We start from the raw sequence: 19,316 nt of genomic DNA, 5'->3' as shown, positions 1-19,316 counted from the left end.
AATTAGATACTATCACAACATTAGCTTTCAATAAAAGCCTTTCTGTTCTAATAAAAAGGGGCACTAGGATCTTTTCCTAGTTTCCAAAAGCACTCTCCTAGCATGTTGTTCAACATGAATGCCTCTCAATTATCATGTACCTTTCACAGCCATTAGGATTACATTTCCTGTAAAGTAAGTTCTGTAAATTTGGGGGTGATATGTTTATATCCTACATTTTGTTTTTGTTACTTTTTCCCCCTTTGAATCAGCAGAGAAAGCATCTTATTAAAAAATATTTACAGATCTTACAGCTCTGTGCACTAGGCTGGAGTACAGAATTTATATAAATTTCTGGCAATTTCTTTAAAAGTTAATGAAGTAACTTAAAGATCTAGGAAATAGCTAATTGTGTAGATCTAGAAGTGCACTGTGCTATAACTGAATGATGGTCCAGAGGATGAGGAATGTCTGGAAAAGAAAAAGCATTAGTAAGATAGGCATAAATGAGGCTGTATTAATCCTATTTACCAGCTGTAATACTGTTCCATGTCATTGCCTTGGAATCAAGAAAGCCACTTTTTTCTGGCTTTCATCTCCATCTGTTGGACATACACTTGTCTAAACTAAAGAGGCATGCTGTTTGGGGGCTGAGGTTTCTCTTTTGCTCCTCTTTACTCTTGTAAGATGACAGAGAATGAGTATGGGTTACTGTCAGTGCCAGAACTGGCTAACCTTGAAAAGGGGAGCCAGGCTCAGAAATCTCCTCAGTGCTGCTGTTGCACAGCTGTCTGAGAAGGGATGACAAACTGCCCTTTCACTGCAGTGTCATTGGCATTGTGACAAAGGAAGAACCCAAGAGCAGAGTGCAGTCCTACAGCAGAGATCATCTACTCTGTCCTCAGCAGGGATCTGGTAGTTTTTCTGTGCTATAATTAGCCAGTGCCAAAGAATGCACATGGCGTCACAGGAATTAGTCTTGTGGCATTCTCACCTTTGCCTTCCAAAATAAAGGAAATATCTTTCAGTGACAGCTCTTATGCCAAGGGAGCAAAGCACTAAGGGAAAAATATATCCTCAGATATCTGGTCAAGAACAGACAATCTTCACTCATCAATGCAATTTAAAAAGGAAAGGTGAGTGGTCTGCTGCTGAGAATATACTGACACACACACACATCTATATCTATATCTATATCTATAGCTATATCATCTTCTTGTCCCCACAATTCCCATCATGATCACAGCTTGCAGTGTTTTGATAGTGGTTTTATTTCACATCTGTTCATTTACCAGTGTGCACTTCCCAGATTATATCAGCTTTGTCCTCTGTAGGTCCTTTAGTGAAGGGGAGGATGTATCTGTTTTCCATCACTGCAGCTTCCTCCCAGGGGACAATCAGGGATTTTGCAGTCTGGTTTATTGCAACAAACCAGGCAGAACTTGCTACAAATCAATAACATATCTGGTCTCTTATGAACATATTAGTGAATCCTAAAGATACTTATTCTGTTTTGAGTAAGACTTGTGAAATAGCAGCTCCCTGGAAGCCAATGAAGTTCCAAATCTATGCAAGTCTGTATGTGACCAACAATCAGATCATTCTGGATCCCCACGAGCAGTACATTCTGGATCAGCTACCTCATGCAGATGGAAAAACGGGGTGATTTGTAATGGATCAAAATTTAAAACTGATTGTAATATTAAATTTACTGTGTACTTTCTTGTGCATTTTTAGTATTCTTGTGCATTTTTAGTATTACTTGGCTGATGTTTTTTACAACAGTTTTGTGTCATACAACTTATTCCTTTCTGTGCTTTAAATAAATGCAATTTCAACTCAGGGTAATAGAGTGGGTATTCTTAGTTTCATCTTGTGCTATTTTTGCAGGGGTTAGAGTAGCTGTAGAAACTACTACCAGTGATAACCACTTCATAAAAAGACAGCTCCAGCTTGGAAAAACCCATACAATGTAAATAGAAAGTAACTGAACTTTGGCTGGGGATATCTGGGAAGTTAGCACTGAATACACTTCTTTTTTCTTGAGCAGGGGATTTATTCAACTTTGTTTTATACCCAACTCATGGGTAACATTTCCCACTCCCCAGCAGTAGCAATCAGAGAAAGGAATTAAAGTGTTAAACCCATGGCTGAGAGATCAAAGCATGGCATTTTTCTCAAATAAATAAAAACAGTGTCTACTGTTCTGTTCTCTCATGTACAAAGTTGCCATGTTGGAACCTGATGCAATTCTTAGAAATCTTGCAATTTTTCTTTACATGTTTGTTTTCATTCCCTTCAAAATTAATTCCCTACAATCTCCAACAATAAGTGCCATTCTAAGCTACAGGGATTTTTAAAATTCAACAATAATACATGCTGTTAGTGGGACACTGCAGTTAGGCAATTATGATAGTACCTCCCTTCAAAACACAATGGTTACATTGTAAAATTCTTGGACATTAGCTAGATTAGAAAGTAATGCCATGCTCATTTAGTAGTAATTTTATAATATGAACATTATGGTATCACATGATTAGCCCACTGATTTTGTTATAAATGTGATTTGTTTCCTTAACTTATTTTTCTCTTGAACACTTTGCCCACCATGGACAGGTAGCTATTTTCAGTGAACACCAGCAGAAGCCACTTAAGGTGCCAGGTCTCAGAGTCAAGTGAAAGCACAACACTCTCAGCTTTCTTCTCTGGGCAACTAAACCTCTGGATGTAAAAATATGAAGTAAAAACCCAACCTGTGTGCAGTGCAATTGCAACTTGCTTACAATGTTATTATGCATAAAATACAGAAAAGTAATTGTATCTACGTGGTCTTCTATCCAATTTTAAGGCAGTCTGCTTAGTTTTTGAGATTCAGGTGTTTAATAGTTGGATGTTGACAGTGCTGCATAATTAGCTGATGGAGATATTGCATGAAGTGAATCACAGTTCCTACAGCTCTTTTGGGGTGTAATGATTTCGCTTGCTTTTGGGGAAGTGGAAGAGAGAGAGATCTTTGCATACAGCAGGAACAGCAGCTAATCACCCCATTGTGAAATTATTCAAATAAAAAAGGACAGATCTAGCTTCCTCCTCTCAGGAGACTTGTGTTTGCTGATCACAGAAGCCAGCCCTTTTAGTTGGCAGTAGTACTTTAGCCTGCTGCAGACATTATTCCAGGTGGTCAGTTTAGAAAATGGCAATACCAGTTCCAAGAAAATGGTTGAAACAACACCAGACATTCTCTTGATAGAAAAGCTCATTACCATGAAAGAGTACTGAGCAAATTACTACTTAGGCTTGTTTTACTGATGTAAGAACTGTGTGTCTGCTGCCTCAGAACCTTTTATCTTTTATCCTTACTGTTGTGTACTTGGTGAAATAAAATAAATATATGGAATTTATAAATGTTCTTCTCCTTTGCAAATCTCACATGTTCTAGACAGACCAGTAAATATTATCTCATTTTACAGCTGATTTAAGGGCAGAGGGAAACAGAGCAATTTTCAAAGGGTAACATAAGGAGGAACACAAACAGATTCTTTTCATTTATCCTCAGTCTGTTGGACCAGGACCAACCAGCTTGTGGATGCTGAAGACAGCTCTTATTTCTGCTGTGAGCAGAACCAGTGCAGCTATGTTGCAGTGACAAGAACAAATTCTGCCAAACATCATCTGCACCACCAACTTTTCTCCCATCCTTATCAAAGCATGGGCTGGTTCTCATTTGGGCAATGCTTGGGGAATTCCATGTCAAAGACCAGAGCTAGCCCCATGGATGGAGACCTCTACATGTGGGCTCTGTGCTCCATTTTATCTGTAACGTTCTTGCTAGATGAAAAATCCCAGTGATAGAGGATACCTAGTGCTGAAAGCAATATTCATCTTTCCACACAGGTGACCTAGGTTCTGTTCAAGTGTCTATGTCTGAGCTTTTTGTGCTGCTCTTTTATTACAGCAACTTCTACATATCCTCCCAATACCAGAGTTTCAGTGGCCAAATTTAGCATGAAACACACAAGCAGAGGCAATCTCTACTTTTTAGCAACTCACAGACTGAGACTAAATATACAAGAATGAATTGTTGCATGTTACTCTCCCCACAAAAAAATTAGAACATTTTCCAGATATGAAACAATATCTGATATTTGAGTTGAAAAACACACTGATAAAATCCTGAAGAAGAAATCTGCCTCTGGAATAAGAATGTCCACATAGAGTGTTAAACATGTGTAACAGAGGGAAGATGTCACACCTGCCTGTTAAACCTCCTGATATTGATTAAGTTCTGAACCCATAACGTTGTCTCTAAAGATGGATTACTTTGTAAAAGCCTGTTCTTTCCTGCAGGGCTGAGCAAGCCTGAAGCTTACATTTCCCCTTAAAGCTAACAGAAGTCTGCAGCCAAATGGCAGGGTGAACATGCATCTCCTGTGCTCCAGTTAAAACTGGGTTTCTAAAGACACTTTTCACTTCTACTTTGGTTAAAGATCTCATCCAGGTTTCACTTTCTTTATAGGTTTGCCCTAATCTGTGACTTTCAGACTCTGATAAACCAAACCCATGTGTGACTCATGTCAGCTGATCCCTACACAACAGGAGGGACACAGGGAGAGCAACATGTGCAGATGGACTTGCAGTGTGCTGAGTGCAGCATTGATCAAAGTCAGCACAGCAGGGCTCAGGAGCTTCCCCACAATGTCAGCTGTGCTACCGGCATCCAGAGGAGGAGGGCAGGACAGAGATTCTCAACCTCAGTGTGAAGGTGCTTGATTTAGGGCTGGAGTATTTACCTTATGTATTCTTCCCTCAGAAAGTCTCACAAAGGAGGTCACATCACGACATCTGATGTATAATTTTTACAGGAATAACCAAGTGTTTTACTCTTTCATTATCTTGTCTAATAGCTGGCATCTGCCTAGACAAGAAGGAATCATCTTAGGACATCAGACACAGTCATTAGGTGAATAAATTTAGGTGAGGTAGGGAACTTAGATACTCTGAGATCACAGGAATATTCCCACTAGCTAAAGATGATGATTCATCAGGAAATGTTAATGTAGGGCCACAGGTAGAAAATTAATAGGCCAGAAGCACAAATAAATTTGATTTATCCTAAACTTAGCTCCCAGTATTTTCCAGTAGGAGAAGCACACAGTTGATTTGGGTAGATATGGTGGGATTTCAGTACACTGAGGGAGGAGAGAGAACTGTGCTTCAGTCAGGATCATGTAAGGAAGGAGACAGGTCTTGTAGGATTGTGCTGCTTCAGCTTTCCTGCTCATACTCTTGTGCTATATGCTATTAGCACATGATAGATTCACTTGTGGTAGTAAAGCACCTTGAACCAAATGGTGTTGTCATGTCCAAGGGATTAACATTAGAGTCTCCAGGTCTGGATGGATTGTCTAAACTGACCCAGAATGGCTACATGCTTCCCACTTTTTCATCTGCCTATACAGGGAGGATTGTCTATGCCAAAAAATGTCCAGTCTCCTAGACATAACAATAAAATAAAGTGAAAACAAAAAAAGAAACAAACAAACATACATGATAGGTCTTATTCTGTGCAAATTATTGCCAAACATGAGGCGGATAGGCCTCTTCCTGTAAATTTGAACCTCTCAGCACTCCCATTATCCTACCTCATTCACATGAAGTAAAACCTTAAATCTTTTTACTTCAATATTTATAAGACCATCAACATGGAATACAACTTGAGTGCAGCAGGGTGATGACATATAATTACATAAAACCTGTAAGCATAAGCTACATATTATTAAATACAGTCCCTTCCCTTCCCTTCCCTTCCCTTCCCTTCCCTTCCCTTCCCTTCCCTTCCCTTCCCTTCCCTTCCCTTCCCTTCCCTTCCCTTCCCTTCCCTTCCCTTCCCTTCCCTTCCCTTCCCTTCCCTTCCCTTCCCTTCCCCGCCCGCGCGCCCCCTGGCGGCGGGAGCGCTCCCGATCCCCGCTCCCGTGGCAGCGCTCCCTAGCGGCGCCGGTGGGCAGCGCGGGCCGGGCGGCGCGCGGGGGGCACGGGCCCGGCCGGCCGGGCGCGTGCGCGGCCCCGCCCCGCGGCGCGCGCACCCCGGGTCGGCGCGCGGGGGCACGGCGGGAGAGGCCGGCGATGGTGCTGGAGACTCTGGCCCGCATCGTCAAGGTCCAGCTGCCCGCGTACCTCAAGCGCCTGCCGCTGCCCGAGAGCGTCGGCGGCTTCATCCGCCTCACAGGTAGGCGGGGGCAGCGGGACCCCCTTCCCGCCCCGGCGGCGCGGTCGGTCCTGCCTGGGATCCGGCTCTCCCCCCTCGTTCCGGGCATCGCTGGCTGTCTGCCGGCCGCGGCACAGAACGGGGGACGCCGAACCCTGAACTGTTGCAGCAGGAGGATGACCCGGCAGGAGGTGTCGGGGTGAAGTGCAGGGACAGAGTGAAACGTCCGCCTCTGAAATTCCTCCGGGAACCAAGGCCGGTGGGCCAGAGGCCGTGCTCCGGGATGGATCGGGATTTAGCCGGAGGCCTGAAGCACGGCCTCTTCCTCTTCCTCACAGGTCAAAGGCAGCATCTGAACCGAGTTAAACCAAAAAACCTCTTTCTAGGAACCTGCCACATACAGAAAGTTAGGATAGTTTTTAAATGTAGTAATTGTTGTAAGTGTTTTCTGCGTGAGGGAGTGGAAGCAGCAGTTCATTGATTGTAGCTCTGACAGAGTGAGCAAGAGCGAAGAGTGAGCGGTGGCGACTTCTGTGGGCGCTCCGTGCTCCGCAGCCCGGGCTCTGGGGCCAGACTCGGCCGTGTGACACACGCGGGCCCTCAGGCACGGCCAAGTGACAGCATTAGTCCGGTGACAAGAAGGAAGGAACACTCTCCACAAAAATTAGAAGTAGAAAAAGTTATCAAAGTGCAGAATCAACCTTATATCTTGCAGCACTAACACCCAGACTGTAATAGTGTTGGAAAATTGTTAAATTTAGAACAGGCACAGTTTATTTAAAGCCAGCTTTGAGCACTTCTTTTTTCCAGCATGTTTATGCTGCTTGTGACCTGCAAGTCACATTATCTTCCTCTGAAACAAGCAGATCTCTTTTAAACTAACTGTTATTCTTCCACAAGTACTCTCTCATATGACAAAGCTGTTAATTATATTTACCAAATAGAGAAATTCAGCTGCTACAGAGTTGGGAGGAAAGGGAGGATAGAACAAACTACAGAACAATGCAACTTCTCCTGTTTCTAGTATTTGTCAGTTTATTAATGAAGCCAATTGCCCTTGTAACCACAACTTAACTTTAAATTTGTTAAGCTTAGTAATATTTTAGTATCTTACTGCTTCACTCATCTAACTATGTCTTTTTGTAACAGGATTTTATTTGTGTAGTCTTCTGTACTCATAATGTGTAGTAGTAATATGATTTATTCTGAAAAACCTCTGGAAGGTTGGGTCTGTAAACCAGAATCAGGGCTTTAGGGTTTTTACCTAGTGTGATCAGCATGGGAGAACTGTTTTGTTGTCACATTGTTTACCCCACTGACTTCAAGGTACTTCCTCAAATTTGGAGAGAGGATAAGAAGCAAATAACTGCTTTCTTAAGTGCAGACCAAACATGAGAAATGTCAGTCCCAAAAATACTAAACAAAAGTAAAAGAAGGAGCTGAGTCAGAAACTGCTTTTGAGAACTGGCAGGATTTAATGAGCATACCTGAAAAATCCACTGCTTCTAGTTCTTAGTGATTTTTTTGTCTCTAAAAACAGGAGACAAAGGTATATTTAAAAATACATGGCTATAGAGAGAACATTTTTACATTTTAAATTTTTATTCAATAGCAAACTAGACTAGTATTTGCCACCATGCTTATACCTCTTCCTGCCAGGGTGACTATGAATGAAAAGGGGGGAAAAAAGCGAAACTGTACAGGTGCTTCAAGTCATGGCATGGGATAAATGCAACACAGTGAGACTTCTGAGAAGGATGTTGTAGGACACTGCATCCTGGGCACCTACAGTAGAGAGTTACCATCTCTTAGGGCATAAAGGTTATTGAAAGTCATTGAAACGTCATTGCTGGGTGAAGAGCTGTCTGCTTGCTTGCTCGCAGAGCTGCTGTCAGTCTTAAGTTTCATTTGAGAAAATGATTGCTGGAGCAAGTGCAGCCTCTTCTGTGTTGTTGTGGTCTTTGTCCAGTCGTAAAGCCTCCAAGAGCAGGGGATTCCCAATCCTGGGGTTATTTTGCAGGGAATTATCATTAGGAAAGACTATTAGACAATAAAGAAAATTAATGTGACCTTTTGTGTTTGCTACTGTAATTACAAAGTATATTCTTTGGCAAAAGGCATACTTTGCTCCTTTTTGGAAAGTGAGAAGTAACATTGGTCTAAAAATATTTAAAGTGCATTAATATTTGCCCTTTGGTGGCATCTATTGAACTTAGTCAGGGACCAGCACTATGAAACACTAGGCAACATAGACCTTGTTTGCAAATGCAGGCCAGAATCCAGATTTGCAACAGTGCAGTCTTAACTCTTTTATTGCTTCTAAACTCTCATTAGCTTGTAGGCAATTTAAGTTCCTGTAGCGCATCAGTTGTAGAAACAACAGAACAAAAGTAAATGGAGCATTTTGGTTTTTTTATAGGATGTTGTATAGGGTGCTGGTTAAAGATGTGGACATCTGTTATCTGGTGTAACTTTATAAAACCAGAATGAAAAACTGCTTGTTTGAAGAAGAAAACTGTTAACATCCAGTGCATAACTCCTGAAGGTAAAAGCAGTGAGGGAGGAAGGAAAGAATGTTTGACCTTGGGTTTGAAAGTGGATATCTAAATTATCAAGCTGTGCTGCTCAGAAGCCTCTTCCAGGTTCTTGCAATTGCTTTGTTAGTCTTCTCAAGTTCAGTGAAATGAACAGTGTTGTCTCGTGCCAGCATTGCTTTTCGCCCTGGAAGGTGTCATTAAAATAGCATAGAGATTCACCTCAAAATACCAAACAACCAAAACCAGGATAGATCTGCTTGTTAGTTCTGAAGAGAATGTAATTAGTACGTACTTCGAATTTGCATGAAGAATGTCATCACTTTAGAGGACATACAAGCACAGTTCCAATATTCCTTTTGACTGGTAGTTAATACTTGTTAAAATTTTGATTTTTTTAGTTGAGCTGTTACTGTAAGAAGCTGCTTTTTGGTCTGCATAGGGTTATTTCCACAAAAAGTAGCTGAAACATAAATCAAAGATACCAAAGGAGTAGTTGATGGAAGATAAGCAGGGAATACCTGCTTTGATTTTCCTCTCAGTGGCTGGCCTGTACCTTTATTCATAGTGTGTTTCTTTTGGTTTTGGACATGTTACTGTTGAACTAAAAATTAAGACCACCTCTCCTTGAAAATATCCATTGCCTCAGCTTCTCTTCTTGGAATTCTCTGGTTTCTGATATTTTCCAGGACTTATCTTTGGGATTAGTCTCTATCTAACACAAGTCTGAAGATTGACCTGTTCCATACACTGCTCTTCATTTCTGTCTCCAAAATCTGCCTGTCCCCATGCAGCAGAACCGATAAAGAATCTTCAGAATCAGTGTAATGGCTGAATTCTGAGTTGTCAGCTGTGAAAATAAAGTCTTGTGAATTGCCCTACATGTGCTTCAGAAAGGTATGCATGGCTTCAAAACCAGAGCAGTCTACACTTGTAGGGAGGCATTGCATTAGTGTGGATGAAGGGTTTTTACCATCCCTGCTCACCCAGCCTAGAGATCTCTGACAGTGTCTTGTATCCATGCCTTAGAACACGATCACATTGATTTTTCAGTTTAAACACAGGAGCTTCAGGCAGTCTTTTGGCAATAACAAGCCAGTTTATGGTTAGTGTACACATGAATGTAACTGGGGGCTTTCCAGAGACTCCCACATTAGAAGTAAGCACAGAATTTACTGGCTAGTGAGGACAAAAGTATTTATCAGCAGTTATCTTGGTACAAATATTAAATAATAACCATCCTAAAGAACAGCCTTGTACATCCTATTCATGTTTACTTCTAATTTCCTTTCCCAGAGGTTACAGCTATCATGTTCCTCTTTCACTTGTGTGAACCCAGCTGGCTGTGAGCCATTCAGAGACATGACCCCTGTTCTCATTTTGATGCTGTATCAGAGTGTGAGACCTGTCCTTCTTGTGTGTCAGTCTTAGCCCAGTTATATTCACCACACACTTGACAGATGCTCTGGTCCTGGTGTGCCTCTTGGAATGACTGTTCTGTCTTGGAGTTCAGAGGAGCAGCTTTGTAGAGATCCACATTTTTGTCAACAGTCAGGTTAAATACAAAGTTTGGAAATTTTTTTCAGTGACCAAATATTTTACCTCTCTTTTGAAATACATTCCAAGTCAGTCCTTCAGGTAAGGTAAGAAAGTGTGTTTGGATTCCTGATGGAATTGATGGAGTGTTCTGGAAAAGTAATGATAGAGAAGGCAAACAGGCACTGCTGTCCAGGAACTCAGGGTTCTGTGCAGCTGAAAACATTTAAGTATCTCAGTGTTAATTATTATTTAAGGCTTGCAGCTCGTTGGAGGAACTAAGTAGAGAGCACCAGAGATGAATGCATTGCAGTGAGTCCTAGTGAATGTGGTGAGTTGTGGTGTGCAGGGACTGCTGCAGGTGCAGTTGGGGAATGACTGCTGACACTTCTTGCAGTGCCTTTAGCATTTAGGCAGCTGTGATGCATTGCCAGATAAATGCACTAAATGTGGCTGTCACATCAAAGGCAACAAAGAACAAAATATTAATCCCACAAATTATTTTCATTACATGGTCTGGTTCCAGAAAATTCAAATCCTTAAGAAAAATCCATTGGATTCTAACTGGAGAAGTATTAGCAAACTTGTGTTTTATTAGTACAAATTAAATCAAGCTATACAGAATATTGTACTTTTTCAGGGCTGCAACCCACCTGGCAGACTTAGCCTGCTCTGTTGTGTTTTCTTTCTTGTACATCTTATTTTCAAAAAACAATTTTTAGAGCAGAATCTTGCTATATTCTAATCTTCAATAAATTAGTGTCTTGTCTTAAAAAGTGCTTGTGCAGCTGCTTGTGGTCCAGCTTGTTATACTTTTTTCTTTCTCTTCTAAAATATTTTTAAACGCCCTTCTGTATGAGTGCTTAATTATTCTCCAGAAATTTAGAAAAATGCTCTCAACCTTTAGTGCACCGTGGTATTTAAATTGCACTGGGGTGCATGTTCTTCACAGCATGTTCTGCTGGCAAAGTAGATCCACCTTATTTATATAAATGCCAATTATTGATGCATGTCTTAAAAAGTCCAGTAAGCCTTTTCTCACCAGTATGCCTAGAAGATTTACAATGATGTAGCAGCAGGGCAGCCAGATCTGCAGTGGATACTTTTATTTTTTAACTGTACTTGAGAGAAGTTCCTTACCTTGGTAAAAAGCAATTTTCTGTGACTTCACCTCCTGGTCTTAGGTGTCTTTCTTTCTCCGTGTTGTAGAAACTGATTGCAGATCCCTGAGCAGAGGTCTGAAAAATACAACCAAAGAGATTGGTGAAGGTTTTATCAGTACCTTAGTGTTGCCCATTTCAATAAATCTTCTATATGTTTTATATTCTTCCATTGAATCATCTTCTAGAGTGATAAAATTCAATTTCATCAATTAATTTCAATTCACTAAATTCTAGGAGTCAGATTTTTACTTTGGCTGGAGTAAATCCTAGGATTTAATCTATGTCTTCTTTTTTTTTCCCTGAGCCTCACCAATGGAATCTTGTTTTCCCTGAGGGCCCTGCTGAGCCCCTAAGCCATGTGCAGGTAGCTGCTGCTGCAGCATCCTGGGGCGGTGCCCAAAGCCGGCCTAAATCCCGCCTTGTCTCCAGTTTCAGAATGGCTGCGGTTGCTGCCTTTCCTGGGCGTGCTGGCCCTGCTCGGCTACCTGGCTGTTCGTCCCTTCCTCCCCAAGAAGAAACAGCAGAAGGATAGCTTGATTAACCTCAAGATCCAGAAGGAAAATCCCAAAGTAGTGAATGAGATCAACATTGAAGATCTGTGCCTCACCAAAGCTTACTGCAGGTGTTGGCGTTCGAAGACGGTAAGACATTGTGCTGCTCTAGGGTTAGAGATTGAAACTTGCATATTTTTAGCAGAGCTTTGGTAGTGGATTGCTCTGTGTTGAGCTGTTGCCTTTGTCTGGAATTGGAACATGCTCCTGAACTTTGCAGAATGGCACAAACCTGACTACATGAAGAAAGTAACTGTGGAAACTTGAAAGAAACACAGTAGGGTTTCTCTAAAAATGTTTAGAGTGGTAGCACATGTGAGTAAGAATAAAACCAAGCAAATATTTGGAAATACATTGCAACTAATTAAGAGAAAACTACTCTTATTTTGCAAAGAACAATGCTTAGAAAGTTGTTCATATTAGAATGAAAATTAGGCTAGGCCTGTGTTGGTGATTCCTATCTGGTCCAGAGCAGTGAGATGACTGGTTGGGATATTCCATATCCCCCAAACCAGCTAGATGTAAACGAGTGTATTTCATTTTGCCTCAATTTTCATTTCCTGATTCAGTTTTGAATGTCCTGACCACAGTCTGGTTTTGTTTTCCCTGGACCAAATGCTTTCCTTTTTTAATAAAAACAATAAAGTCTGCCCTGAACTGAAGAAGCTTAACTCAGCTATTCTCACTTTGGACTAATCACTTCAGCCAAGTATTTCAGCTTCTCTTAAAAAAGTACTTTCTGGTTGCAAATCACTAAATCTATTAAAGAGCACTCTTAATAGTTGTACAGTAAATCCATTTGTAGCTGTGATGGCTGTTTTGTTTGCTGTTCTTTCATGGAAAAGGCTTTGTCCCTGACTCTGTGTCTAAGAACAGCTATTTTAGGATCTCCCAAACTTAGTTACCCATTAACTGTGTTTGTTGCCCTTAGTATCCTGTGTCTGATAGGAGACAGGGAGTTTGATGTTGAACCAGGACATCAGAGGAGGAACTAGCAACATTATCAGAGCACTCAGGGCTCAGGAAGAAATACAGAAATCACCGTGCAACTGCTGTACAGAATTATGCTAATTCCTTGGTTTTGGTTTTTATTTTTCAGTTCCCTGTCTGTGATGGCTCCCACAACAAGCACAATGAGTTAACAGGAGATAATGTAGGTCCACTAATACTCAAGAAGAAAGAAGTATAGCAGATGCTTAATCTAGATCATGACTGATAAAAAGTCTTTTATACTGTTGTAGTTGCAAGGGACGGCATTTTGTTATGTGACTGGTATGATTTAGTTTCATGATTGCTGTAGATTTCTTTTTGGAATAAATTGCATTTAGACAGTGATGAATTTGTCACTGTTTTGGTACCTTATTCTGAGAAGAATTTTGCCTGCTTTGTAAAACTGTAAAGTACCTATCTCTGTAAATAAGTCGTTTATTTCAATAATAAATTGACTTTCTACAACTAAGCCTTTTTTGTATGAACATACAATTATAAAACTGTCACTATTTCAAGTGCACATTTCTGTTGGATTTGTTCTGCTGAGAAATCATGTTTTACTCAGCTTTTCAGGAACAAATTTAAGTGTACTTAAGTGGGGGAGAAAAAGATACCAACTTTCTCCTTTGTGAATGTATTTTCAGGCAGCAGATCAGTGTTAAGTCATGCTAGCTGAAGGTCTGGCCTGCATGGTGTCTAAGTGGGCACTTTGTTGGTCTTACACAAAGCAGCCCAGCTCAGACAAACCCCACACTGCTGGAAAGTTTCACACAGCATCCCAGGTGGAGTGCTGGCAGTTCCAGGCTGTATATTAACCAAATTATTGAGCAGGTCACCCACCACCATTAACCCTGTAGTTTGGGCCCTGTTTTGGTGGTAAGGAAACACAAGTTTGTCTCCTGCAAGTTCCCTTGCATTACAGTCACTACTTTTTGCATTGGGAATTTTCAAGGGATGAATGGGTTAAGAGACAGAAGTGAGGATGCAGAGCTGAGCTGTTCTCTTGGCTTGTTACTCATTCAGAATTATTACTTAGGCAAGTCAGAACGTTGCTGTGCTGAGGCTTAAATTCAGATGCAGATAATTACTACTTACCTAACAGCTGGATTTCTAATTAATTATTCTAAAGTGCTTAATTCTCCCATGAAATAGTGTATCCATTAGTTTAAAAATAAAAATTCAGTCCATGCTCCAGTTTCAGACAATGGTACCATGGACAGATTCTCACCCATTCCTTAACAGCATTTTATTTGACCCTTTGTTAGGTGGGAAGCCCCAGAGCTGTTGCCAAAGCTGATCACCAGAGTGCTGAAACAGAAAGCGAGTCAGAAAGCTGTTCTCACCCATAAGGGCTCTTGCAGCAGCAGCAGAGTTAAGGTAGATCATTCCTCCTCAATTTGTGACAGTTGTAGTTCCAGGTTCCAAAACCTCTTGCCTTGCAGTAAAAGATGGCAGATCAGGATGTGACTGTGTGTTAAATTCCTGCTTTTATAACGTGTGGAACAGAACCATGGTATAATGTTTATTGTTTAAATGCTTCATGGTGGTCTTGCCTTAATGGATGAGCAAACCATAAATGTATTAGGATATAAACATTTATAGCAGGGAAAAATATATAAAGGTAAGTGTCTTATACTGTTTTCACTTACAGATGTATATAGAATATCAATCCCCAGTTCTTGGGTTTGGTGAAGAAATTACTGTGAAATGTCAAGCCCTGTCCCTGACAATTTTTTCAGGGTTTAAAAACCACAGTCTACTGTAGCAGACTTATTAGACACAGGCTGTATGTGCTTCCAGCTTTTATCAGGATATTTCTGTAGTCAAACAGATTGGTTTCCTCTGAAATCACAACCAAACCTGTTAAATTAAGGGAAACCTTGTTAAAGTGAGTAATACAGCAACATGGTTTTGTTTCTCCCAAAAAACTCCTTGAAGAGAAGAACAATGTAAGGTTTAACCTCTTCATTACTTAATCAAGCTGTGTTAGAGATGGAATTATTTTTTTCTCCCTACTTGCTCTTAGATGAGATAGTTTAACAGCAATCTACAGACATGGCTATAGGATAAACAGGGACAGTTTTTTTTGTTTGTACTTATATTTGTAAGGGCATGGAACAAATTTGTTGTGTTGCAAAAGCAAGTCACAGTTCTTCTATAAAAAGCACATTTTATAATTTCCACAAGATAATTTAATGAGACTCACAAGCAAGATAAATCATAATTTCCTTGGATTTCAAAATCTGTCAAGGTAATACTCTCTCATGTCCACAGAACTTCCTATAGAAAATCTCAAAGAATTTACTAATCTTTCCCATCTGAAGTCAGAGATAGATAGCTAAAAGCTGAAGTGCCTGTACAGCTCTGTGTCTCACCAGCAACTGAGAAGCTGAACTAATTACCTGACTTTTCTAATCTACTTGGGAAGCTCCATACACAGGAATAAATTTGCCCTAAATACCAATAAAGACTGGAACGGAGGTCATAGGACCAGATCTTCAGTGTTGATGGAAAATCTGGGGAAATGGAAATCGGCATTTTGTGACACCTGTTTACAAGAACAGCAATGTTTTCCTTTCTTTTCATAATTAATTTGAACATGGTTATAATAGAATACAAATAAACTTGTAAAATAGGTTTGGAGAAAGGTGTCTGACTTGGGGCAACTACTAGACAAATGTAACTGAAGTGCAATTGACCAAAAATTTGGTCTCTTGCACTCTTTATTTAAAAATCAAGATACAGAAACTATCATCCATTTTGTGGCTATTACATGACTCTTTCACAGTTAATTTTAGACTTCAGTTTAAATTCCATAAAAAGCTCAGTTTGGCTGAAAAAGAGAGAGTAAGCAGTGATTATAATCACATCATCATCACATCCCCTGGCCTGTTGGACTCCCTGCTTGCAGACAGACAATTTCTGTCTTTTCCCATATGCTGCCTGCTGTAGCTGCTGGATGCTGGCTGCTGGGAACACTTTCTGCTGTCAGACCTTTCTGCTGCAGAGGTTCTTGTGAACCTTCTGGAACAGCACACTCAGACTTCCCCCACACTATGCCTGTGATTATGTCTGCATGACAGCGGGACTCTGCTTATCAGTTACTGCACATTGTGCTCTTATTTTATTTCCTGCAAATAAGAGAATACCATGGCATAATTATTTAATTGGCTTGAATTTATGCCTTATTCAGTAACGATTTTCAAGGCTTTTTGTTAAAAAGGAGGTGTTCTTTAATGTCAGGCTTCACTCGTACTCTGATAAAAACTGAAATCTAATCCCAAAGTTAGTTGCTATTCAAAAGCAGCTGAAACTGTCGGGATACTTACTAAAAAACCCCAGTCTCTTAAGTTCTTAATCCTGACATATCATTTAATGAAAAGATGCAAGTGTTTTCTTTCTGGAAGATAAGGAGAGGGAACATTATAAAGCATTAAAGCTTTTAATTTTAGATCTGCAGGTCTCTATAATAGCTCCAACCTGATACTTTTTGAAGATTTAATAAAAGCTGGGGGAAAGGGGTCTCATGAGAAATATGGACATAAAATGGCAGGGAAAGAAAAATCTATTCAATCTCACTTAGATTAACAAAAAAGATGGGAAGTTTTCATTGGTATAGCTTATTCAGGCACTCAGAATTGTGGAAGCGATCTAATGTATAACTGAGAGCACACTGAGTTTACAGGAACAGGCAAATCCCATTTATGACATGCTGTTTTGCTGGGGAGGAAGTATTAGAGGCTATCACAAACAAGAGCTCTTCATCAGAGGTTTGCTTTTGTACTTATGGTTGTGTCCAAATTTAAAGGGGTGTAATCCTTCCAACATCACACTTCTGTTATTGAACACATTCCAAATTTGGCATAGTGATCCCTCTGTGAGGATTCTACTTTTTATAAAGCTTTACAAAAAAGTGAACTCCTTTAAGTTTTATTGAAGTAGAACTATTTTATAGACAGCTACTAATGCACACTGTATTTCCTCACCTTGTCAGTTAACTTTACCAAAATTACCATTTCCAATTAAAACTACATGCATTTCACAAAATAGAATCAATGAGGTTGGAAAAGACCTCTGAGATCACTGAACCAACTTATGACCACCATGTCAACCAGACCACGACTCTCAGTGCTATGTGCCGTCTTTGCTTAAACACTTCCAGGGAAGATGATTCCATCTTCCTGGTCAGACAATTCCACTGTTTAACAACCCCTTCTATGAAGAAATTCCTCCTAATGTCCACCTTAAAACTTCCCTAGTAAAGCTTAGACTCTTCATCTCATCCTGTCACTGGCAGCATGCCACAAGAGTCCGGCCCCCACCTGGCTACCGCCTCCTGTCAGGGTACTGCAGAGCAGTCGGGTGCCCCCTGAGCTGCCTCTTCTCCAGGCTAAACAGCCCCAGCTCCCTCAGCCACTCCTCACAGGACCTGTGCTCCAGACCCTTCCCCAGCTCCACTGCCCTTCTCTGGACACACTCCAGTACCTCAATGTCCTTCTTGCGGTGAGGGGCCCAGAACTGGACACAGCTCTTGGGCTGTGGCCTCACCAGTGCCCAGTACAGGGGGACAGTCACTGCTCCTGCTGGCCACACCACTGCTGACACAGGCCAGGATGCCCTTGGCCTTCCTGGCCCCCTGGGCACACCCTGGCCCATGTTCAGCTGCTGTCACCAGCACCCCCGGGTCCTTTTCCACTGGGCAGCTCCCCAGGCACTCTGTCCCTGCCTGTGGCACTGCCTGGGGCTGCTGTGACCCAAGGGCAGGACTCAGCACTTGGCCTTCTTGAACTCATTCTGGTCTCAGCCCATCGATCCAGCCAGTCCAGATCCCCTGCAGAGACTTCCTGCCCTCCAGCAGATCAACAATGCCACCCAACTTTGTGTCGTCCACGAATTTGCTGGGAGTGCACTCAATCCCCTTATCCAGATCATCAGTAAAGATACTGAACAGGACCGGGCCAGGACACCAGGAGTGCACGTGAAGTAGTCAGAACAGGCACAGAAGGCCAGGAATGTCACAATAAAGACCAAGCACAGCACCCTTAACCATTGCTCCAGCTTCAAACCCATCAGGTGCAGTTTGAAAGCATCTTCCTTTTGGGTCAGGAGACAAACTTGAACTGAACTGAAGATGGTACGTTCCCGAGGAGGCAGAGAGAACAGCAGTGTGCACAGTTAAGAGAAATATAATGTACTTGATAACTGTTAGGGGAAAACTTAACAGATAAATTTCCTGACATTTTTATCATTGTGCTGGAACTGCAGGCAATGAAACTGAACTATTTCTCAGGAAGCTTTCTTTTTGCTTAGAGAGTAAGGCTTATACAAAGGCATGCATGTACAGCTACATATACAGCTCATCTGTATAGCTACATATAGAGCTTACCTGCAAATAGTACAGTGTCAACATTAGAAGTATTTAAGTAGATAAAAGTATTTTTGTACTTTTTTTTTGTTTTGCATATTAAAAATTTAAAAGCTAAAATAGAAATTATTTGTTCTTACTAATGCCAAAACCTGGACACCATCAAATGTATTCTACACAGGATGCAGTAAAATGAGTTCAGTGAACTGTAGTGTAGCAATCTGCAGGAGAGTGTTGCCCACCTCAGTTACAGGCACAATCTAATAGCCTTTCCAAAAAATAACACAGTAACTTCCAGTTTTTGAGGGATGCTGTACTGACCCTGTGCCTCAGAATGGAGTTACCAACAACTTCCTTGGAGCCAGACAGATTTGCTGTTACCTGTCAAGTGATACCAAACCTGAAAGGCAAGAGTAGGATTTTGATCAACAGAGGTTACTCCTGGCTGTAGAACAGCATGTCTCTCTTGACATCATGTTGTGTGAAGGCTGAGGTACACAGGTGAAGAAGCAGCCATCCCAATCCCGTACAACCCTCCCCCAGTCCTTACAGCCATCCCACAACCCTCATCGCATTTTCAGGCTCTGTCCTTTTTTCTGCTGGCACCAACATCTTTATTACCAGTCTATGATGGCCCCAACTGTCTCTTTGAGCATGTAAGTACCAGTTGCTGTATGACCAGAGCTGACAGTCCTTGAAGGCACAAAAGAGTGCATCAGCTGTGAGGAAGAACAGCAATAGGGAAAGGCAAGTTTTGGAACACAACCGAGGAAGGAGAGGGAATCACCAACTGATCAATCACCAATCACTAACTAACTGATGGAGGACTTGTTCACTATGTATCAACAACCACTTACTTTGAAGTTGCTTTCTTTGAGTTGTATAACTTGTCATCTCACAGCCCAGTTTCAACCATCAAGAAGTTATTCACATTAGTCTCCATTTTTTTTGGCTTATATTCTACCTCATGCCCCACTCCACACCTCAACAATT

The 19,316-nt window shown here is 41.2% G+C and overlaps 1 protein-coding gene and 1 long non-coding RNA gene across 3 annotated transcripts; one reads left to right on the top strand and one right to left on the bottom strand.

The window, feature by feature from the left end:
* Positions 1-6,068: 6,068 nt before the first annotated feature.
* CISD2 (CDGSH iron sulfur domain 2) lies at positions 6,069-13,427 on the top strand. The gene is made up of 3 exons (XM_074541094.1): positions 6,069-6,205; positions 11,847-12,058; positions 13,068-13,427. Exons 1-3 carry the CDS (start codon positions 6,103-6,105, stop codon positions 13,155-13,157), a joined length of 405 nt encoding a protein of 134 aa, XP_074397195.1. The 5' UTR covers positions 6,069-6,102; the 3' UTR covers positions 13,158-13,427.
* LOC141729145 (uncharacterized) lies at positions 6,202-19,316 on the bottom strand. Of its 2 annotated transcripts, none has more exons than XR_012580405.1 (3): positions 14,302-19,316; positions 11,395-11,492; positions 6,202-8,905 (listed from the first exon to the last, which is right to left on the bottom strand). It is a non-coding gene; the product is annotated as an uncharacterized LOC141729145 (long non-coding RNA). The 2 variants fall into 2 exon arrangements; XR_012580406.1 differs by having other exon boundaries at positions 6,202-8,224.

Source organism: Zonotrichia albicollis, chromosome 5, assembly GCF_047830755.1.
Source record: "Zonotrichia albicollis isolate bZonAlb1 chromosome 5, bZonAlb1.hap1, whole genome shotgun sequence".
In the NCBI taxonomy this organism is placed as follows: Eukaryota; Metazoa; Chordata; class Aves; order Passeriformes; family Passerellidae; genus Zonotrichia; species Zonotrichia albicollis.
This window is presented reverse-complemented; position numbering and strand designations above follow the sequence as displayed.